The following is a 22,962-nucleotide window of genomic DNA, read 5'->3' as shown; positions in this document are numbered from 1 at the left end:
CAGGTCGAGCATCCCTTATCTGGACTGCTTGGGACCAGAAGTGGTTCGTATTTCAGATCTTTTCGTATATTGGAATATTTTTGGAATTTTTCCCTATACATAATGAACTATCTTGGGGATGGGACCCAAATTCATTTATGTTTCATATACACTTTATACACATAGCCTGAATGTAATTTTAAACAATATTTTTAAGTAATTTTGTGTATACCGAACCGTCAGAAAGCAAAGGTGTAACTATCTCACCAGAATACCTGTATCAGCTGTTAAACAACACACAAACTAACAACGGCAGGCTTTCAGTCTCCACTAAGTTGCCAGCTTCGGGTTGGGAAATACCTGGAGATTTGTGGGGCGGAGCCTGAGGAGGGCGGGGTTTGGGGAGGGGAGGGATTTCAATGCCATAGAGTCCAATGGCCAAAGCAGCCATTTTCTCCAGGGGAACTGATCTCTATCAGCTGGTGATCAGTTGTAATAGCAGGAGATCTCCAGCCACCACCTGAAGGTTGGCAACCCTAGTCTCCACCTACGATGCCGCATACACTGTATTTTATTTTTTTAGGTAAGAAGAAACACTGAAAGCAGGCAGTGCGGATCTGCCTGCATGCTGGATTGAAGGGTCCGATTTTTGGATCAGTCCGGATATGGGATGTCCAGATAAGGGATACTCTACCTGTTCTGAAAGTTCAGGATAGGGAAGGCGACATTACCTTGCGGCATTTCTTATCGCTGCAACGTAGCTTCTCATCAGGAAACCCATCGATGTCCGTGTCTCTCCCGCAAATATAGCCGTTTCCAGCCCATCCCACAATGCACTGCAAGAGAGACATAAGAACATAAGGAAAGCCCTGCTGGATCAGACCCAGGCCCATCAAGACCAGCAGTCTGTTCACACAGCGGCCAACCAGGGGCCTCTAGGAAGCCCACAAGCAAGACGGCTGCAGCAGCACCGTCCTGCCTGTGTTCCAATGCACCTAATATAATAGGCATGCTCCTCTGATGCTAGAGAGAATAGGGATGCATCATGGCCAGTGACCATTTTGACTAGTAGCCATGAATATCCCTCACCTCCATGAACATGTCCACTCCCCTCTTCAAGCCTTCCAAGTTGGCAGCCATCTCCACATCCTGGGGCAGGGAGTTCCACAATTCAACTATGTGTTGTGTGAAGAAATACATCCTTGTATCTGTTTTGAATCTCTCACCCTCCAGCTTCAGCAGATGACCCCCGCGTTTTGGTATGATGAAAGAGGGAGAAAAGCTTCGCCCTGACCCCTCTCTCCAAACCATGCATAATTTTATAGACCTCTATCGTGTCTTCCCTTAGCAGCCTTCTTTCCAAGCTAAACAGCCCTAAGCGTTTTAACCGCTCCTCATAGGGCAGTTGCTCCACCCCCCTGATCAAAAGGGGTTGTGAGGATGGGGGTAATAAATTGCTTGTCTGTTGTGCCAGAGGCCACAGAGGTGGGGCTATCCAGGCCCAGTGCAGTGCTTGCAGTGTTGGGCACTTTCTTTGGGGAGAGGCAAGATGATTGGCATGAATTCAGAGTCTTTACCCATTTTTCTCTCCCTTCCCTTTGTCAAATTTTAGATTATAGACCTCTCTCCGCGTACTCTGCAAGTACCCAATTGATAGCACTCTATTGACAAATAATAATAATAATAATAATAATAATAATAATAATAATAATAATAGATCATCTTTGGGATGCCGATTAGAGGCCCACAAAAACAGACGAAACCAAAATATTTAGCCAACTTCCAACTATGAGTTTCAATCAAATGTTGTTTTTAAAACTTTGGTTTGGGGAGAGGGAAGCATTAAAGGAAAAGAATTCCAGCCCCGAGAACTCTTATCGCCCCCTAAGCTGGGCCATGTTAAGGCTGATGGAGGGCGGTAAATGGGCAGGAAGATCGAGGATACACAAAATAAAGTGTTTTTTTTTTTCATACTATATGTAATTGATTTGTGGAGCTCTCTACCACGAGATGAGGTCTTTCTACCTCAGATGGCGTTAAGGGGGTGGTGGTGTTTGACAGGTTCATGGAGGAGAGGCCCATCAGTGTGCAAGCCGTTGTGACTTAAAGGAACCTCCATGTTCAGAGGCAGTCTATCTCCGAATGCCAATTACCAGGGGGCAACGATAGGACAAGGTCTTGTCCTCCGTGACCCTCCTTGTGGGCCTCTTGGGAACATTTCCTTGGTCAGTATGGGAAACAGGACGCTGGATTGGATAGCCCGCTGGTCTGATCTGGTAGCAGACTAACGGTAGCTCTTTTGTCTATGGGCTGGGAACTGGAAGGGAGGGTAACTGGGGAGGGGCTGTGGCTCAGCGGTAGAGTATCTGCTTGGCATGCAGAAGGTCCCAGGTTCTATCCCCGGCATCTCCAGTTAAAGGGACTAGGCAAGTACGTGATGTGAAAGACCCCTGCCTGAGACCCTGGAGAACCGCTGCCGGTCTGAGTAGACAATACTGACTTTGACGGACCAAGGGTCTGATTCACTATAAGGCAGTTTCATGTGTTCTTGGGGAGGGGGTGTGGCTCAGCGGTAGAGTATCTGCTTGGCATGCAGAAGGTCCCAGGTACAATCCCCGGCACCTCCAGTTAATGTGACTAGGAAAGTAGGTGATGTGAAAGACCTCTGCCTGAGACCCTGGAGAGACGCGGAGAGGGGCCGTGGCTCAGTGGTAGAGCATCTGCTCGGCCTGCAGAAGGTCCCAGGTTCAATCCCCGGCATCTCCAGCTAAAGGGACTAGGCAAGTAGGTGATATGAAAGACCCCTGCCTGAGACCCTGGAGACAATACTGGCTTTGATGGACCAAGGGTCTAATTCAGTAGAAGGCAGCTTCATGTGTTCATGTGACTGAATCTAAATTGTTATTTCTAGCCACTAGAGGGCAGAAGCCCTAACCTGAATAGCCCAGGGTAGCCAGATCTGGTCAGATCTTGGAAGCTAACCAGGGTTGGTTCTGGTTAGTGCTTGGATGGGAGACCTCCAAGGAAGTCCTGAGTTGCTATGTACAAGTATACAATGGCAAACCACCTCTGTTCGTCTCTTGCCTTGACCTGGGTAGCCAAGGCTAGCCCAATCTTAACAGATCTTGCAAGCTAAGCAGGGTCGGCCACAGTTAGTACTGAGATGGGAGACCACCAGGGAAGTCCAGGGTCACTACGCAGAGATAGGCGACGGTCATCCACTTCTGAATGTCTCTTGCCGTGAAAACCCTATGGGGTCGCCATAGGGTTGCCAGGTCCCTTTTTGCCACCAGAGGGAGGGGTTTGGGGAGGGGAGGGACTTCAATGCCATAGAGTCCAATTGCAAAAGCGGCCATTTTCTCCAGGGGAACGGATCTCTATCAGCTGGAAATCAGTTGTAATAGCAGGAGATCTCCTGCCACCACCTGGAGGTTGGCAACCCTAGGTCGCCATAAATAGGCTGTGATTTGACATCAAAAGAAAGGTGGGGGGGGGAGAGAAGCATCCACAAACCCCATGATGTATCTATGTTAGGAACTGGAGATTAAACCAATGGGGGAGGGGGATTAAAACGCTCCCCTTTCCAAATGTCATACGAATTTTGAACTACAAATGTTGTCATTTGAAGGACTGTCTCTCAGGCTCTCAGTGTGGACATGCATGCCCCGCTGGGGAGCTCCTCTGCACCCCCCAGGTGAGAACAGAGGCCCAGAAGGACATGTTTTGGCATCTACGGCTGTCTGGCAGTCACACCCTGAAGGGTTTGGGGGGCTGTCGCTCTCTTCCCTTTCAAAGGAGCTCCGCGCCAGTTTCTTTCTTTGTTTTAATTTCACTTGGCTAAGGAAAATTATTTGGCCTTTTCTTGTTTCCCTGTGCTTTTCACGCACTTTGGGAACACTTTAGCAAGCTGAATTTGACACCGGAAAAGTGGACAGCACGTTTCGAAACACAGCAGAAATAAAGCGGGGCTTGCCGAGGTGTGGGATCAGAGTGTCACATGTTGGGGAAACGTTTTTAAAATGCCGAGAGGGAGACAAGCTGCTGCAATTGCTCCCTCGTTCTGACCCGCGTTTGAAATCTGAAATGCCCTAGATACAAATACAAAACTTTTGCGTTTTACCAAAAAGGTAAGCACCCTTCAAATCTAAACCGTGCCCATTTCAGCTTGGTTTTCAGATCATAGAATCCTAGAGTCAGAAGGGGCCATACCGGCCATCTAGTCCCACCCCCTGCTCAATGCAGGATCAACCTGGAGCATCCCTGGCACGTGTTTGTCCATCCTCTGCTTAAAGACTGTCGGAGAGGGGGAGCCTCACCACCTCCCTAGGTAGCCGATTCCACTGTCAAACAACTCTCACTGTAAAACGTTTTTTCTAATATCCAGCCAGTAGCTTTCCTCCCGCAATTTAAACCTGTGGTTGCGAGTCCTCTCCTCTGCTGCCAACAGGAACAGCTCCCTGCCCTCCTCTAAGTGACAGCCCTTCTAATACTTCAAGAGAGCAATCATGTCCCCCCTCAATCTCCTATTCTCCACTGAATATTCCCAGCTCCCTCAGCCTTTCCTCCTAGGGCTTGGTCTCCAGGCCCCTGATCATCCTTGTCACTCTCCTCTGCACCCGCTCCGTTCTGTCCACATCCTTATTGAAGTGAGGCCTCCAGAATTGCCTGTGGAACTCACTGCTACAGGGTGTCGCAATAGCCTCATAGAATCCTAGGGTTGGAAGGGGCCATACAGGCCATCTAGCCCAACCCCCTGCTTAATGCAGGATCAGCCTAGAGCATGCCTGTCCAGCCTCTGCTTAAAGACCGCCAGTGAGGGGGAGCTCACCACCTCCCTAGGTAGCTGATTCCACTGTCGATCAACCCTTACTGTAAAAAAAAAATCCCTAATATCCAGCTGGTACCTTTCCTCCCGCAATTTAACCCATGTTTAAGCTGTTCTGGAACAGCTTTGGGGGGACCCGCAAAGGGACTTGCGCAGAAAAGGAAAGCCCTCCTCCTCCTCCTCCTCACCCGGCAGCCCGGCCTTCCGTCACGCTCAATGACGCATTCCGCTCTCTCGTGGCATGGACTCAGCTCTCCGTTGGGGCACCGTCTCTCCGTCTTGCTCCGGCAGCCCACAGTCTGGTCCCCCGCGAAGCCGGCTTTGCACGACCCACACTTATAGGAACCCTGCCAGAAGAAAATATGGGTTACGGACATCAACGGAGACAGTCATGTAGGGTATTTTTTTGGGAGGAGTGTGTATCTTACGGATGTGCAAATCCTGCCCCTATGTTTCTGTTGACTTTCCCCAGGGTTTTGGATGTCCGCAGAACCTTGGCGGTGTCTTGGACACCCTTACGTCCAGAAACTTTCGGATGGATAGCAGATGCTTATCCAGATGTGCTTCCCAAAGCAGACCCCCTCCCCGCTTCTTGAATGGGAGGCGCAAACGTGTTCTTAAATCTTCTGCTTCCTTGAGCACGAATTTTCACATCCAGTTGCCAATAATTTTGTTGTTCTCAGTGGGAAGCAAACTGCATAGACCTGGACAGGCTATGGATTCTGGATGTTCCCACCCACCAGTAGGATTACTGGGAAGGGGCCATGGCTCAGTGGTAGAGCCTCTGCTTGGCATGCAGAAGGTCCCAGGTTCAATCCCCGGCATCTCCAGTTAAAGGGACCAGGCAAGTAGGTGATGTGAAAGACCTCATCAGCCTGAGACCCTGGAGAGCCACTGCCAATCTGAGTAGACAATACTGACTTTGATGGACCAAGGGTCCGATTCAGTTTAAGGCAGCTTCATGTGTTCAATATCACTTGGGGGAGAAGTACGAGACAGAGAGAGGCGTTCAGCCCCCTGGAAACCCGTTGGTGATACTCACCCGGGTGTTGATGCAGATGGAGTTGGGGACGCAGGCTCTGGCGAGGCCCATCTCACATTCATTGATGTCGTTGCATACCTGTTTGTCAGACAGAGGGTGTAAGAGGCAGCTCGCATCCTTGGCAAGTCCCTTTAGTCAAAGTGCAGAGTGCCGAGAGAAAGGGGATGAAGCCTACGGTTGGAGTGACTGTTTTTCCCTTAGGGCAGGTTCACACCCTTACGTCCAACCCCTTGGAGCTTGGACAAACCTTTCCATCACCTGCAGCTTCCCACTGCTTTCCAGAAAAGGGCTGTTCCCACATTCAAGGGCTAAGGTTGTTTATGCATGGGTACTTTCACTCATGTTCGCCCCCCATCTGTCTCGGTTCCTTGGAGTTATGTGTGAGTTTTCCTTCCATTAGAGATGACCTCGCTGCCAGCCCTCACAAATTCCCGGGACTTCCCGTTCCTCTGTTAACCCGATTCTTCCCTCTCCCCTGAGATTAGCCTGGGTGAAATCCCCAAGCATAAGGCAAAGCGTGCAAGCTTGGTTTCTCTCACAGCCAATTACAAAGCAGCATGTAAAGAGGCGGGGATTCAAATGCTTCCTGGGAGTTCTTTTTGAGCAGAAGAAAGGCTTTTTAAAAACAAGGGTTGGATTTCTCCCCCCCCCCCTTCTTTTCAGATTGTTCTGTTTTTGTTTTGTTTTTTGTTCTAAAAAGGCTTTTTTATGCAGCAATTGGGTTTTGGGGAAAATGTTCTCTCACAGTAAGCTCTACAAAGTAAGCCAATTACAAGGCAGCATTTAAAGGGGAGGGGACTTGATTTTAGCTTGGAGACTATGCTGGTGCATAGATTCCCAACAGGAAAGTGTGGCTCCAGCAAGCAACGAACGTCAAGTTAAACTCTCATGCATAAAGGGCATGAGTCTTCAGAAGGGACCATACGTCTGTGGTAGAACACACATTCTGCATGCAGAAATGCCCAGGCTCAGTCCTTAAGGATCTGAAGCAGGTGGGCTAGGGAAAGATCCCTCTCTGCTGGAGATCTTGGAGGGGCTCCAGACAAGACGGAGCTCCATGGACCAACGGACCGACCTGGCACACAGAAGCTGGCCCATGCTCAGATCCCAATTAAGTCCAAGCATGGCCCTCTGGTCAGCCTGTGTGCCCTGCTGGTGGGCCACCTTGGGAAACAGAATGACCTGAACCCTTTGGGCTCTTCTGGGGATCTTATACTCCCTGCCTTGGGGAAATGACCACTGCGCTCTTGGCAGTCTCCTCCAGAGTTGCTAACTATATTCATCCCTCTCATTTTTTTTTAAGAGCCCCGTGGCACAGAGTGGTAAGCTGCCGCACTGCAGTCCAAGCTCTGCTCGCTACTTGAGTTCGATTCGACGGAAGTTGGGTTCAGGTAGCGGGCTCAAGGTCGACTCAGCCTTCCATCCTTCCGAGGTCGGTCAAATGAGCACCCAGCTTGCTGGGGGTAAAGGGAAGATGACTGGGGAAGGCACTGGCAAACCACCCCGTAAACACAGTCTGCCTAGTAAATGTTATAATGTGACGTCACCCCATGGGTCAAGAATGACCTGGTACTTAATGTTTTTTTGGAATTAACTGAACCACAGCAAGGGGCGTTGAAGTGCATCACATTGAACAGTGGAAGGCCTTGCTTTTCTGGGAAAGAGAGCTCTGCTTAAAGAAATTGAAATCTGTAAGGGACACACACGCCCCAAAAGGCAATGTTACACTTGACCCTGCTTTTCAACAGAGAGTCTCTCTCACACACACATGCACCCTTGCCCCACCACAAGGAGAACCAATCCTCCTAGGAGTTACCTGTTTGTTGGCCCTGGCGTATGCCAAACCCATTCCTTCCAGCACTGGCCCTGTATACCCCGGAGGGCAGGGCTCACAGCGGAAACCAGGGGCCGTATTGATGCACTGGACTCTGGGGAAGCAGGGATTGGCAGCGCACTGCAAGCAGAAGAGTCGGTTATTTGGGGCAGATCACTTGAAGAAGAAGAAGAAGAAGAAGAAGAAGAAGAAGAAGAAGAAGAAGAAGAAGAAGAAGAAGAAGAAGAAGAAGAGGAGGAGGAGGAGGAGGAGGAGGAGGAGGAGGAGGAGGAGGTTTTTATACCCCGCTTTTCTCTACCTTTAAGGAGTCTCAAAAGTGGCTTACAATCGCCTTCCCTTTCTCTCCCCACGGCAGACACCTTGTGAGGCAGGCGGGGCTGAGAGAGTTCAGATGGAACTGTGACTAGCCCAAGGTCACCCAGCCAGCTGCATGTGGAGGAGTGGGGGAATCGAACCCGGCTCTCCAGATTAGAGTCTGCCGTTCTTAACTACTACACCACGCTGAGGAACACGACCTGGGATGTGGGTCACAGACTCTACTAATCCAGTGGGTTCCTGAGACAAACGGGCTAGAGCTGGGGGTGGGGGATGCACTATTCCAGGGGTGTAGCACAATGGTTCGGGAACAGAACCAGGAGCCTCAAGTCCCCAGTTCAAATCTTGTCTTCGCTGTGGCCTTGGGCAAAGCCAGTTTTGCTCATCCCCAGCTGCGACATAGGGATGAATCAGATTGTACCGGGCTGTGGAGATTCTAGGTTTTCAAACAGCGTTCCAGGAAAAGCCCGGAAGCTTGTTAAAGCAGAAGCAGAGTTGGTTTTTATATGCCGACTTTCTCTACCACTTAGGGAAGAATCAAACCGGCTTACAATCCCCTTTCCCTCCCCACAACAACCCTGTGAGATAGGTGGGGCTGAGAGAGCTGTGACTAGCCCAAGGTCACCCAGCTGGCTTCGCATGCAGGAGCGGGGAAACAAATCCAGTCCACCAGATTAGCCTCCGCCAGTCAAGGGGAGGAGTGGGGAATCAAACCCGGTTCTCCAAATCAAAGGTTCCTCGAAAAGGACAGACACGTTTTTTACCGAGGCACTTCTCTTTCCGAAAGCCAGCTGAGAGACGGAGAGAAGTGACAAAGTGGATCCCTGTTCCCAAAAATGAAGCAAAAGGCGACACTGCCCCCTTTTGCCGTCTGCACTAACCTCATCTATATCAATGCAGTGAGTCCCGTTGCCGGTGTAGCCCAGGGGGCAGGATCCGCAGCGGAAGCCGGTGGGGGTGTCTGTGCAGGTGACCCCGGGGAAGCAAGGATTCGGGTAACACCTGTTAAACGCCGTCATGCTAATCCCGGGGCCGATCGCTCCCGTGTTCATCCCTGCAAGACGAAGGTCATTTATGCGTGGGTACTTTCATTCACGTTCGCCCCCGGTCTGTCTCGGTTATTCCTTGGAGTTATGCATGAGTTTTCTCTCCATTAGAGATGGCCTCGCTGCCAGCCCAGGCAAATCCCGGGACATCCCGCCCCTCTATTAACCCGATTCTTCGATCTTCCCTGAGCTCAGCCCGGGTGAAATCCCCATGCATAAGGCAAAGCGCGGGACAAGTAAGCTTGGTTTCTCTCACAGCAATCAGACACCCAATTACAAAGCAGCATGTTAGGGTTACCAGGTCCTTCTTCGCCCCCGGCGGGAGGTTTTGGAAGAAGAGAAATATTTCTTTCTCTTTTCTGGGATGTTTTTAGCAAAGTCAATATTCGTTTGAATATGTACTAGAACCTGTGAAAGTTTTATCTTTTACTTTACGGAATCCCAGGCGGAGTTAAACGGCGAAATTTAGTTTAGTGGCCTTGCTTACTGAATCTGTTAGGATCAGTATCCCTGTGGAGAAATAACTCAGTTCCTCACGGAACTGTTAAACAAAATTCAGATTTATTTGTTTTCATAAGGTTGAGTTGAACTAACACAAAACATACAACTGTCATAGAATCATAGAGTTGGAAGGGACCCCCAGGGTCATCTAGTCCAACCCCCTGCACAATGCAGGAAATTCACAACTACCTCCCTCCGACACACCCAGTGATCCCTACTCCATGCTCAGAAGATGGCCAAGGTGCCCTCCCTCTCATCATCTGCCTAAGGTCATAGAATCAGCATTGCTGACAGATGGCCATCTAGTCTCTGCTTAAAAACCTCCAGGGAAGGAGAGCTCACCACCTCCCGAGGAAGCCTGTTCCACTGAGGAACCACTCTGACTCTTAGAAAGTTCTTCCTAATGTCTAGATGGAAACTCTTCTGATTTAATTTCAACCCGTCGGTTCTGGTCCAACCTTCTGGGGCAAAAGAATACAACTCGGCACCCTCCTCTCTATGACAGCCCTTCAAGTACTTGAAGATGGTTATATCCCCTCTCAGTCTTCTCCTCTCCAGGCTAAACATACCCAGCTCCTTCAACCTTTCCTCATAGGACTTGGTCTCCAGACCCCTCACCATCTTTGTTGCCCTCCTCTGGACACGTTCCAGCTTGTCTACATCTTTCTTAAATTGTGGTGCCCAAAACTGAACACAGTACTCTAGGTGAGGTCTAACCAGAGCAGAGTAAAGTGATACCATCACTTTGGGTGATCTGGACATGGTACTTCTGTGGATGCAGCCCAATCTCTCCCAGAATGCTTTGCTCTCAGCAGACTCAAGAGTCACTGTTCCAACGCAAGGCTGCAATGTCCCAGCAGTTTTTGGGGCAGAGCCTGAGGAGGGGCGGGGTTTGGGGAGGGGAGGGTCTTCAACACCATAGAGTCCGATTGCCAAAGCGGCCGCTTTTCTCCAGGGGAGCTGATCTCTTATCGGCTGGAGATCACTTGTAATAGCAGGAGATCTCCCGCTGGCACCTGGAGGTTGGCAACCCTATGCATTGTACTTTTGCATCCTGACTTCCTCCCACCTTCTGACTGAGACACAGAGAGAGATCTCCACTCCTGTTTGTATCTGAAGAAGGAAGCCGACTCTCGAAAAGTTATGCCCCCACAACCTTGTCGGTCACTAAGGCGCTCCTGGACTCGAACCTAGCTCTGACTTGATGCGTGTGCGTGTTTTAGTAGCTTGGAATAGTTTATCGCGACTTGACGGCACTTTACACACACACACACACATTGATGTCATTATTGGACCTCTTGCATTTCATGGGCCTCCGCTGTTTACATACTTTCGCCCGTGTGTAGCTGAGAACGCTTAATGTCTCTGGCAAACGCGGGCCCTAATCCACCAGCCGGTACTTTCCAAGAGACGGCCGCCCCCCTCGGAGAGCTGCCGGGGGGCATCCGTCAGTCGGCTGGAGCAAAACCGGGGGTTTCCAGAAGGCAGAAGGAGTTTAAAGGGGGGGGGCTGGGATCAAAAACAGTTAAGAGAGGCAGAGCCGGCGTGGGTTGGGCGTCGTGCTGCAGCCAGGTGGCAACAGCCGGCACACCCAACCACGCGTGGCTGGGCAATCGTTGACCGCGCCTTGGGTGGTGTTATCCGGTGCTGCTTCCAGACTATTACGTCCGGCTGGATGCACCTGTCCAGGGCACCGCGGGACAGCCGCCGTACAGATCTGAACTGGTCCCATTATAAAACAAGCATTACCCCCTCACACACACACACACACCTTTTGGCTTCTTTTCTCTCCTCTGTCCCCGCAGGGTGGAGGGGCACAGAACAGGGCACCTGCGGAGAGCGTCCAGAAACCCATTCCTGCTTGTTTTTGAAATCTTACATTTCTATCCCCCCTTTCCTGCCACCAAAAAGCAAAAGAATCTCCCAAAGGCCGCTCACAAGATTCAAAGACACAAACAGGAGGAGGAGGAGAATAGTTTTTTATATGCCGACTTTCTCTGCCACTTAAGAGAGAATCAAACTGGTTTACAATCCCCTTCCCTTCCCCTCCCCACAACAGACACCCTGGGAGGGAGGTGGGGCTGAGAGAGCTGTGACTAGCCCAAGGTCACCCAGCTGGCTTCGTGTGTGGGAGTGGGGAAACAAATCCAGTTCACCAGATTAGCCTCCGCCGCTCATGTGGAGGAGCGGGGAATCAAGCCTGGTTCTCCAGACCAGAGTTCTCCGAACCACCGCTCTTAACCACTACACCACGCCGGCATTTTCAGAGGCCTGTTTTATCTCGAATTTGAAAACGCGGGGAAATGCAGGGGCAGAGCGAGGTGACCTCTGACGGTTGGAACTGGCATGCATGATCCACATATAAAGACATATGAAGTCATCGGAGGGGTGACGGCGAGGGAAACAGCCATGCATAAAAGGCCAAGGAGAGCCACAACAGAAGGCAAAGCAAAGATAAGTAAAAGAGCCTTCCGAAAAGAAGGTGCCGTCAAGTCACAACTAATTCACGGCGACCCCCACCCGTAGGGCGCTCCTGGCATGAGATGGGCAGAGGCGGGTTGCCATTGCCTGCCTCTGTGCAGCAACCCTGGACTTCCTGGGTGTTCTCCCATCCAAGTGCCAACCTGGGTTGACCCTGCTTAGCCTCTGAGAGCTGAGGAGATTGGGCTAGCCTGGGCCATCCAGGCAGAGGTGGTTTGCCGTTGCCTGCCTCTGCATAACAACCCTGAACTTCTATGATGGTTCCCCCATCCTAGTACGAACCAGGCCCGACCGTGCTAAGCTTCTGGCCTTTCATGCAGGGTCGTTTCCCGTGGTCACCCTCGCAGGCTGCTTCGGGGCTTTCTTTTGATTATGCATGCCTGATAGTCAGCCTGGTGTAGTGGTTAAGAGCGGTGGATTGGAGCAGTGGTCTCTAATCTGGAGAGCCGGGGTTGGTTTCCCCACTCCTACACACGAAGCCAGCTGGGTGACCTTGGGCTAGTCACGCTCTCTCAGCCCCACCTCCCTCACAGGGTGTCTGTCGTGGGGAGGGGAAGGGAAGGCGATTGTAAGCCACTTTGATTCTTCCTTAAGTGGTAGAGAAAGTTGCCATATAAACCAACTCTTCTTATCTGCCTGTCAGAAGTCCCCTCGCTCTCTCCACACGTTTTGCCCGTGTTTTCCAGATGCTGTTTTAGCCAGAATCTGGAAAATGTGGGCAAAACATGCGGGGACCGCAAGGCAACCTCTGACGGGCAGAAAAGGCATGAATAATCAAAAGGAAGCCCCGAAGCAGTCAGCGGGGATGAGACTGCAGGGAAACGTCCCTGCATAAAAGGTCTCTGAGAACTGATGAGATCGGGCTAGCCTGGATCGAGGCAGAGACTAACGGAGGCGGTTTCCCGTTGCCTGCCTCTGCGTAGCAACCCTGGACTTCCTTGCTGGGCTCCCATCCGAGTACTGACCAGGGCCAACCCTGCTTAGCTTCCAAGCGCCGACAGGCCTGGGTGAAGCGGGACTCTTCAGGATACAAGAAGAAGCCAGTATCCAATACGGTCACTGGATTCTGCACCTCCCATTTCAAAACTCAGAGACCTATTGATATAAGGACGTGCCAAAAATAAATTAAAAAAGGGTTGTGTTGCCATAGGGTTGTCAGGTCCCTCTTTGCCACCAGCGGGAGGTTTTGGGGGCGGAGCCTGAGGAGGGGTTTTTTTGGGGGGACTTCCATGCCTTAGAGTCCAATGGCCAAAGTGGCCATTTTCTCCTGGTGAACCGATCTATATCGGCTGGAGATCAGTTGAAATCGCAGGAGATCTCCGGCTAGTACCTGGAGGTTGGCAACCCTATGTAGCCACCACCGATGACGACCGCACCCTCCCTTGAAAACCCTGATTATCTGCGGCCCGTGTGGAACTGACTCCACAACTGTGAAAATGCCCGGGCCCGCAGGCATGCCGAAGAGCCCCCTGCTCAAACCTATTCCACCGCTTGTGGATCAACTGCTAAGAAAAATCAGGAATCGGGCGAGAATGTGGAAAAGGCCCATGTTTTGTAACTACTTTTACTGTCCTGTCTCTCCCCTCCAAAGATCCTAGGAACTGCAGTTTAGTGAGGATGGATGAGTAGATCTTTTTATTAAAGATCCTTGCAGTTGCAAGGGTGGGGGTGGTTGTGTGGGCTGCAAATACCAGTTTAAATCAATTTTCCGTAATGCAAATACAAGCACTGTCTTGTACTCTTGACGCCGGTGGTATGGGATTCTCTGCCATGAGCAACAGCTGCCGTCGCTGAACTGCCAGAGAGACTGGTCGGCCGCTGTGTGAACAGACTGCTGGACTTGATGGGCCTGGGTCTGATCCAGCAGGGCTTTCCTTATGTTCTGATGGAGGACATGGCTATCCAAGGCTACTGGCCAAAATGGATACTAGTTATGATGCATATGGTTAAGGGGAGACATGATCAAGGTCTACCAAATTATGCATGGTGTGGAGAGAGTGGACAGGGAGAAGCTTTTCTCTCCCTCTCTCATAATGCCAAAACGCAGGGTCATCTGCTGAAACTGGAGGGGGGCAGAGATTCAAAACAGATAAAAGGAAGTACTTCTTCACACAACGCACAGTTAAACTGTGGGACTCCCTGCCCCAGGATGTGGTGATGGCTGCCAACTTGGGAGGCTTCAACAGGGGAGTGGACATGTTAATGGAGGAGACGGCTATCCATGGCTACTAGTCAAAATGGATGCTAGTCATGATGCATCCCTATTCTCTCCAGGATCAGTGGAGTAGACCTATTATAATATGTGGTGCTGTGAAACACAAGCAGGACGGTGCTGCTGCAGTCGTCTTGCTTGTGGGCTTCCTGGAGGCCCCTGGTTGGCCGCTGTGTGAACAGACTGCTGGACTTGATGGGCCTTGGTCTGATCCATCAGGGCTTCTCTTATGTTCTTATGGAGGATGGGGCTATCAATGACTAGTAGTCAAAATGGACACTAGCCATGATGCATGCCCTGTTCTCTCCAGTTAGCAGAGGAGCAGGCTTATTGTATTAGGAGCTTTGGAACACAGGCAGGATAAATGCTGCTGCAGTCGTCTTATTTGTGGGCTTCCTAGAGGCACCTGGTTGGCAGCTGTGTGAACAGACTGCTGGACCTGATGGGCCTTGGTGTGATCCAGCAGGGCCTTTCTTATGTTCTTATGTTCTCATTAGCTGCATTTCCCAGACGCGGCCTCCTTCTTTCCCTTTTCGTTACCCCCCACCCTAAACCAATAACCCAACACACAAACTTAACAATGGATCACTCACCGCAAGCGTCACACTCCATCACGGTGTTCTTCAAGAATGTGATTTCCTTGATCTAGGAAAGTGTAAAATGTAGGGGAGGGGGGTGGAGGTTATATTCTTTGGCGTTTGTGAGCCAAAGCTTAAAAAAACAAGCACTGAAAATGTTGAAGAAGAAGAGTTGGTTTTTATATGCCGACTTTCTCTACCTTTTAAGGAGAATCAAAGCGGCTTACAATCGCCTTCCCTTCCGCACCCCACAATAGACACCCTGTGAGGTAGGTGGGGCAGAGAGAGCTCTAAGAGAGCTGTGACTAGCCCAAGGTCACCCAGCTGGCTTCGTGTGGAGGAGTGGGGAAACAAATCCAGTTCACCAAATTAGCCTCCACCACTCGTGGAGGAGTGGGGAATCGAACCCGGTTCTCCAGATTGGAGGAGGAGGAGGAGAAGAAGAAGAGGAGGAGGAGTTGTTCTTTATATGCCAACTTTCTCTACCACTTAAGGGAGACTCAAACTGGCTTACAATCGCCTTCCCCTCCCCACAACAGACACCTTGTGAGGTAGGTGGGGCTGAGAGACTTCGGAGAGAACTGTGACTGTAAGCCAGTTTGTTTCTTCCCTAAGTGGCAAAGAAAGTCGGCATATAAAAACCAGCTCTTCTTCTTCCTGGACATGGCAAGACCTCCCCCTTGGGGGGGGGGGGCTGCTCTCTGCTTCAGCTGGCACAGAGACTGCATCTGGTTTTCCAGATCGCTGGCAGGGGTGGTGGGTTGGAATGCAGAGCTTCAGTTTCAACCCCCTCCCCATGCTGTTTGGTCCAGAAGGCATATGGGAAGGGGTGTCGCGGGATCCTTTTCCAAACATCAGTGGGGCCCAGGTCCTCTGGGAATCTGCCAAGAGGAGAAACGTCCCCTGGTGTTCGGCCCCCAGCATCCAATATCCAGAGTGCCTCCGAGCACGGCTGTTCTCTTTGGCTACCAGGGATCTGGGGAGCCCCGAACTCCTTCACCCGTGTTCAGTTTGTGATCCTTCTGCGTCTTACTACATCAGTGTCCCCCCCGCGTCCATTCCTCTGACATCCTAGTAAGGTTGCCAACCTCCAGGTACGCAGATCTCCAGCCGATAGAGATCAGTTCACCTGGAAAAAATGGCCCCTTTGGGCAATTGGACTCTATGGGATTGAAGTCCCTCCCCTCCCCAAACCCCGCCCTCCTCTGGCTCTGCCCAAAACCTCCCGCCGGTAGCAAAGAGGGACCCTGGCAACCCTACATCCTAGACAGGAAGCCATGTGTGGAATTCCCCAGGAATGACTTGCAAGCGGGGTGGCCAGGTTGGGAAATAACTGGAGATTTTGTGGGTGGAGCCTGAGAAGGGGAGGGACCACAGAGTAGGGTTGCCACGTCCCCCCCCCCGGCCACCGGCAGGGGATGGGGGGGGTTGGGTTGCCACATGTCGATTAGGAAACTCCTGGAGATGTAAGTACAGAGCCAGGGGAGGCAGGGACCTTAGTGGGGTACGATGCCACTGAGTCCACCCTCCAAAGCATCCTTTTTCTCCAGGAGAATTTATCTCTGTGCTCTAGAGATGAGCTGTAATTCTGGGGGATCCCCAGGTCCCACCTTGAGGCTGGCATCCCTACTTCAGAGGGGTATAATGCCTAGGGTTGCCAATCTCCAGGCGGTCTAATACAAAAAATCACCTGTACTGTACGGTAATCAGTTGGAAAGGAAACAGTACTCAACTCTATATGCAAAAATATCAAAAGTGTTTTACAATGCAGTGAATATGACAGTGGAGTGCAAACAAAAGCTTATAAACAACCTAAACAAAAATAAACATAAAACATAAAGTTCATCAATTGAGTCCAAATGATTATATCTAGAAGATATAAAATCTCATTTATAGTCCATTGGAACTTGCATGTATCTTGATGCTTAATTTTCTAAAGATCAAGTGATTTCTTGATTCCTTGTTGAAGGTAGGTAAAGATGGAAAACGCCTTCCGGAATTTTTAGAAACGTTTTTCGCATATAATGCTTCTTCAGCCTGTATGATTGAAGTTTTAGGGCGCCAAACTAAGGGCTGCAGCTTTCCTTAGCAAAGTTCTTTTGGTCTCTAAGTTCCTCGAGATATTTTCAAGTGCACTTGAAAATCACTTAATCTTTAGAAATCACTTGATCTTTAGAAAATTAAGCATCAAGATATATGCAAGTTCCAATGGAGTATAAATGAGAGTTTATATCTTCTAGAAGTCATTTGGACTCAATTGATGAACTTTATGTTTTATGTTTATTTTTGTTTAGGTTGTTTATAAGCTTTTGTTTGCACTCCACTGTCATATTCACTGTACTGTAATACACTTTTGAAATTTTTGCATATAGAGTTGAGTACTGTTTCCTTTCCAACTAATCTCCAGGTGGTGGCTGGAGATCTCCTGGAATTACAACTTCAAGTCACAGAGATCAGTTCACCTGGAGAAAAACGGCCGCTTTGGCAATTGGACTCTATGGCACTGAAGTCCCTCCCCAAACCCCGCCCTCCTCAGGCTCTGCCCCCAAAACCTCCCACTGGTGGCAAAGAGGGACCTGGCGACCCTAATGATGCCATAGAGTCCACTTCCCAAGAAGCCATTTTCTCCAGGTGAACTGATCTCTGTGACTTGAAGTTGTAATTCCCGGAGACCTCCAGCCACCACCTGGAGGTTGGCAACCCTACTTGCAAGCCCCAAGTTAAGCACCAGTGTGTGGGGGTGTGTGGGGGTAGGTGGAATTCTTGCTTTTTTAATTTCTTTCGCAAGTTTCTAATCCTCATCATTGTGCCGTGAAGCTAAGACAAACATAACAAGCGGCTGCGTGGGAGAAAAATCCTCCAACCAGGGCCAGACATATCCCACTTGGAAAGAACATCAGTCGCTCCGTGCGAAGGTGGAGTCTCCAACCTAAATAAGGATGGGTTGTTGTTTTTTTGTGGGTATGTTGGCATTGCTTTTGTAGAACTTGTAAATAACAGGCTCCGTTTGCAGAGGAGGTTTGGACCTGGGCTCGCCTGCGTTGTGGAGTTTGGGTTTTCTGATGGCTGTCTGGTGAAAAGAATGATGGACGCGACCCACATCGGCCTTCCCCGGCCTTACCTGCTGTTTCAGGAGCTCTGTGATTTCTCTCAGCACCTGGTTCGTTTCTCTCATCTCCGACAGCATCTGGGGTGAAACGTCGCCTCCTGCAATGGTAAAGAGCCGGAGTTTTCCAAAGATACATGAACACGTGAAGCTGCCTTCTACTGAATCAGACCCTTGGTCCATCAAAGTCAGTATTGTCTACTCAGGCTGGGAGCGGCTCTCCAGGGTCTCAGGCAGAGGTCTTTCACATCACCTACTTGCCTAGTCCCTTTAACTGGAGATGCCGGGGATTGAACCTGGGACCTTTCTGCACGTCGAGCAGATGATCTACCACTGAGCCACGGTCCCTCTGCATGGCTCCCCGGGGTCTCAGGCAGGGGTCTTTCACATCACCTACTTGCCTGGTCCCTTTAACTGGAGATGCCGGGGATTGAACCTGGGACCTTCTGCATGCCAAGCGGATGTTCTGCCACTGAGCCACAGCCTCTCCCCTGTGATGTGGCCATGAATCCCAGAACAGGGATTTTGTTTTAAAAACTGTTAGTCTCGAAGGGTTTCCTGGTCTCCTGCCATTTCAGAGAAAGCTACTTTGCCTTTGAACTGACAAATTAATAGACTACAACGTTGAGATTTGCACTAAACCTATTTTTGGTAAAACATCTCAAAGTAGATGCCTTTAAAAAAAAAAGATGGAATATTTAGAACAAAAACAACAAGCTGACTCTAAAGCTGATTTGCCGCTAGATGAAAAGAAAGCCTCAGTTAATCTTCCTTCTCTTGTTTCTTGTGACAGGATCACTATTTAAAAAGCTAATCTGGGTCCTGAACTCAAAGCTCCACCAATCAACTGCCTAAATTAATCAGATGAAAACCCATCAAGCTGCCTTATGCTGAATCAGACCCTGGGTCCATCAAGGTCAGTATTGTTCACTCAGACCGGCAGCGGCTCTCTGGTGTCTCAGGCAGAGAAAGGTCTTTCACATCACCTACTGCCAGATCATTTAACTGGAGATGCCGGGGGTTGAACCGGGGACCTTCTGCGTGCCAAGCAGTTGCTTTACCACTGAGCCACAGCCCCTCTCCATGGCTCTCCAGGGTCTCAGGCGGAGGTCTTTCACTTCACCTACCTGCCTAGTCCCTTTAACTGGAGATGCCAGGGATTGAACCTGGGACCTTCTGCGTGCCAAGCAGATGCTCTGCCACTGAGCCACAGCCCCCTGATTATTTGCAAACGTCCCTCCAGGTAACTGGGGCTCTCCTCTTTGTAAGGTAGCATTGCCAACCTCCAGTTGGCACCTGGAGATCTCCCGCTATTACAGATGATCTCCAGGTGACCAAGATCAGTTCCCCAGGAGAAAATGGCTGCTTTGGAGGGTGGACTCTATGGCGTTGTACCCCACTGAGGTCCCTGTCCTCCCCAGGCTCCATTCCCAAATCTCCAGGAGTTTCCCCAGCCTTGATCTGGCAACCCGACCCCCCTATCCAGTGCGGTGTAGTGGTTAAGAGCCGTGGTTTGGCTTGGTGGACCCTGATCTGGAGAACGGGGTTTGATTCCCCCACTCCTCCACATGAGCGGCGGAGGCTAATCTGGTGAACTGGATTTGTTTCCCTGCTCCTACACATGAAGCCAGCTGGATGACCTTGGGCAAGTCACAGCTCTCTCAGCCCCACCTACCTCACAGGGTGACTCTTGGTGGGGGAGAAGGGAAGGTTTTTGTCAGCCGGTTTGATTCTCCCTTAAGTGGTAGAGAAAGTCAGCATATAAAAACCAACTCTTCTTCTTCTTCTATCCCCCACTGATGGCCAGGGGATACCTGGCAACCCTACTTTGAGGCCAACCGCTCTCCTGGGACAGGTGTGGGTCAGAAATTTTGGCCTTTCTGTGCCGGAGCTGAGCTCAATCCGGCTGCTTCAGTCCACCAACCCCATGCTTGTCAGAATTCTTTCTTTCCCTTCCAATTCAATTTACTGCAGAGATTTTAAACATACACATATGTACACGTGGTGGAGGAAAGCGCCATCAAGTCTCAGCCGACTTACGGCGACCTCATAGGGTTTTCGAGGCAACAGGCCTTCAGAGGCAGTTTGCCATTGCCTGCCTCCATGCCGGCTGAGAGAGCTCGAAGAGAACTGTGACTAGCCCAAGGTCACCCAGCAGGCTTCATGTGGAGGAGTGGGGAAACCAACCCCGTTTCTCCAGATTAGAGTCTGTCACTCTTAACCACTACATATATATATATATAAACAGACACACAAACACACATATATGTGTGTGTTAAGTGCCGTTAAGTCGCTTCCGACTCATGGCGACCCTATGAAAGTCCTCCAAAATGTCCTATCTTTGACAGCCTTGTTCAGATCTTGCAAATTGAGGGCTGTGGCTTCCTTTATTGAGTCCATCCATCTCTTGTTGGGTCTTCCTCTTTTCCTGCTGCATATGTATGTACATACACGAACACACATGAAGCTGCCTTATACTGAATCAGACCCTCGGTCCATCCAAGTCAGTATTGTCTACTCAGACGGGCAGCGGCTCTCCAGGGTCTCAGGCAGAGGTCTTTCACATCACCTACTCGCCTAGTCCCTTTAACTGGAGATGCCGGGGATTGAACCAGGGACCTTCTGCATGCCAAGCAGATGCTCTGCCACTGAGCCACGGCCCCTCTCCATGGCTCTCCAGGATCTCAGGCAGGGGTCTTTCACATCACCTACCTGCCTGGTCCCTTTAACTGGAGATGCTGCCAGGGATTGAACCTGGGACCTTCTGCATGCCAAGAAGATGCTCTACCACTGAGCCACAGTTCCTCAGTATTTAAAATATATTTATAATGTATGTATATATTTAAAATCGGCTAGCCCGATTTCTTCCAGTTCAATTTATTGCAGAGACTTTAAATACATACATACATATCCCTGACCTGGCTAGCCTGATCTCAGAAGCTAAGCAGGGTCGGCCCTGGTTAGTACTTGGGAGAGAGACCCCCAAGGAATTCCAGGGTCGCTACGCAGAGGCAGGCAATGGCAAAACCACCTCTGGACGTCTCTTGCCTTGAAAACCCTACGGGGTCACCATAACTCAGCTTGATGGCAAATCACAATAACAATAGTAATAAAGCAAGACAGAAAGGGAAACTGAAGAGAAGAAAGGAGCGTTTCCGTGTCCTAACACCACCACCGACGGTTGCCAACTTTTTGCCCCAGGCAGGCTCCTGTGCCTTTGAGAAATTCTGCAGGGGTGGAGCTTTTGCAGCTAAGGCAACCTGGCCTGTGCTGAGAAGCATTTCGCCTGCTGAATTTCTGCTTCCCATCATATGGCCATTAAAGGCACAGGAGCCACGGGAGGGAAAGAAGCTGGCAGTCCCTTACGCAGCCCCCCCTCTCCAAAGCCCTCCGACCAACCGAGGCAAAACAGAAAAGTTTTCCAGTACCCACAGAAAAACTTCCTACGTCAGTGAGGGGCAAAGAGGCGGCCGTCGGCTAAAACAGCAGTAATTCAAGGGCATTAGATGTAACAAGAAGAATATTCAGAGTTTTGCGGGATGAAACTAAAGGTCCATTTTAGTTCAGCAAACGCTTTCCCAGATCAACTGTTCAGATACTTACAAGCAAAGCATGAAGACATCAATCTCTCCCCACCTTGATTATCCTCACAATCTACTATTCCAGGGTATACTGCCTCTAAACATGGAAACTCCACCTTGCTCTTATACCCATTGATAGTCCTCTCCTCCAGGATGTTGGCTTTTTAAAGTGCTAGCTGTCACTGCACTGTGCAGCAGTGAGTTCCCTAGGTACATTTTGTGTTGGGCTGGGGAGGAAGGGAACGTTCGCTGTCTCGGCCCTGCCAGGGATCACTTTAGTTTAAGCAAATGGCACCCCTCCCACCGAGTCCAGAGATCACGGGAGAAGACTTTTCCCTACTCTTTCCATATTGTGTGTGAATATTGTAAACCTCTGAGCATTTCTCCCCTTTCCCAGAGGGTTTTTGCAAGATGTAAGACTACAACGGCGCAGGCTAGCCTGATTGTGTCAGATTTCGGAAGCTCAGCAGAGTCAGCCCTGGTTAGTATTTGGATGGGAGACCATCAAGAAGAAGAAGAGTTGGTTTTTAGATGCCGACTTTCTCTACTACTTAAGGAAGAATCAAACCGGCTTACAATCACCTTCCCTTCCCCTCCCCACAACAGACACCCTGTGAGGTAGGTGAGGCTGAGAGAGCTGTGACTAGCACAAGGTCACTCCACTCATGTGGAGGAGTGGGGGAATCAAGCCCAGTTCTCCAGACCAGTGTCTACCGCTCCAAACCACCGCCCTTAACTACTACACCACGCTGGCTCTCAAGGAATAGAAGCATTGCTGTGCAGAGGCAGGCAATGGAAGACCCCAGGCTTGTGTCTGCCCTGACCTCGATTGCCCAGGCTGACCTGATCTCATCAGATCTCAGAAGCTAAGCAGGGTCAGTCCTGGTTAGGATTTGGATGGGAGACCACCGAGGAAGGCCAGGGTCGCTAAGCAGAGGCAGGCAATGGCAAAACACCTCCGTTAGTCTCTTGCCCTGACCTGGATGGCCCATGCCAGCCTGATTTCACAAGGAAGTCAAGGGTCTCTACGCAGAGGCAGGCGGTGGCAAACCACCCCTCAATGTCTCCTGCCTTGAAAACCATACGGGGCTGCCGTGATCATAGAATCATAGAGTTGGAAGGGACCACCAGGGTCATCTAGTCCAACCCCCTGCACAATGCAGGAAATTCACAACTATCTCCCCACACACACACACCCAGTGACCCCCTACTCCATGCCCAGAAGATGGCCAAGATTCCCTCCCTCTCATAAACTGCCTAAGGTCGCAGAATCAGCATGCTGACAGATGGCCATCTAGCCTCTGCTTAAAAACCTCCAGGGAAGGAGAGCCCACCACCTCCCGAGGAAGCCTGTTCCACGGAGGAACCGCTCTGACTGTTAGAAAATTCTCCCTAATGTCTTGATGGAAACTCTTTTGATTTAATTTCAACCTGTTGGTTCTGGTCCGACCTTCTGGGGCAA

At 50.4% G+C, this 22,962-nt stretch overlaps 2 protein-coding genes across 2 annotated transcripts in view; one reads left to right on the top strand and one right to left on the bottom strand.

Annotated features, from left to right (window-relative positions):
* Nucleotides 1–18,016, bottom strand: part of COMP (cartilage oligomeric matrix protein) — a 30,151-nt gene extending 12,135 nt beyond the window's left edge. Inside the window, exons 1-7 of the mRNA XM_056844529.1 lie at nucleotides 17,935–18,016; nucleotides 14,829–14,880; nucleotides 8,877–9,049; nucleotides 7,663–7,800; nucleotides 5,847–5,924; nucleotides 4,993–5,151; nucleotides 711–815 (exon numbers count right to left, since the gene is read on the bottom strand). Coding sequence (XP_056700507.1) covers nucleotides 711–815; nucleotides 4,993–5,151; nucleotides 5,847–5,924; nucleotides 7,663–7,800; nucleotides 8,877–9,049; nucleotides 14,829–14,880; nucleotides 17,935–18,000 — 771 coding nt within the window. The 5' untranslated portion in view covers nucleotides 18,001–18,016. The remainder of the gene's footprint in view (nucleotides 1–710; nucleotides 816–4,992; nucleotides 5,152–5,846; nucleotides 5,925–7,662; nucleotides 7,801–8,876; nucleotides 9,050–14,828; nucleotides 14,881–17,934) is intronic.
* UPF1 (UPF1 RNA helicase and ATPase) overlaps nucleotides 1–22,962 on the top strand; it is a 309,167-nt gene that overhangs the window by 224,015 nt on the left and 62,190 nt on the right. The window lies entirely within an intron of this gene.

Source organism: Euleptes europaea, chromosome 2, assembly GCF_029931775.1.
Source record: "Euleptes europaea isolate rEulEur1 chromosome 2, rEulEur1.hap1, whole genome shotgun sequence".
Taxonomy (NCBI): domain Eukaryota; kingdom Metazoa; phylum Chordata; class Lepidosauria; order Squamata; family Sphaerodactylidae; genus Euleptes; species Euleptes europaea.
Note: the sequence above shows the minus strand (reverse complement) of the source record. Positions and strands in the feature narration are given on the sequence as shown.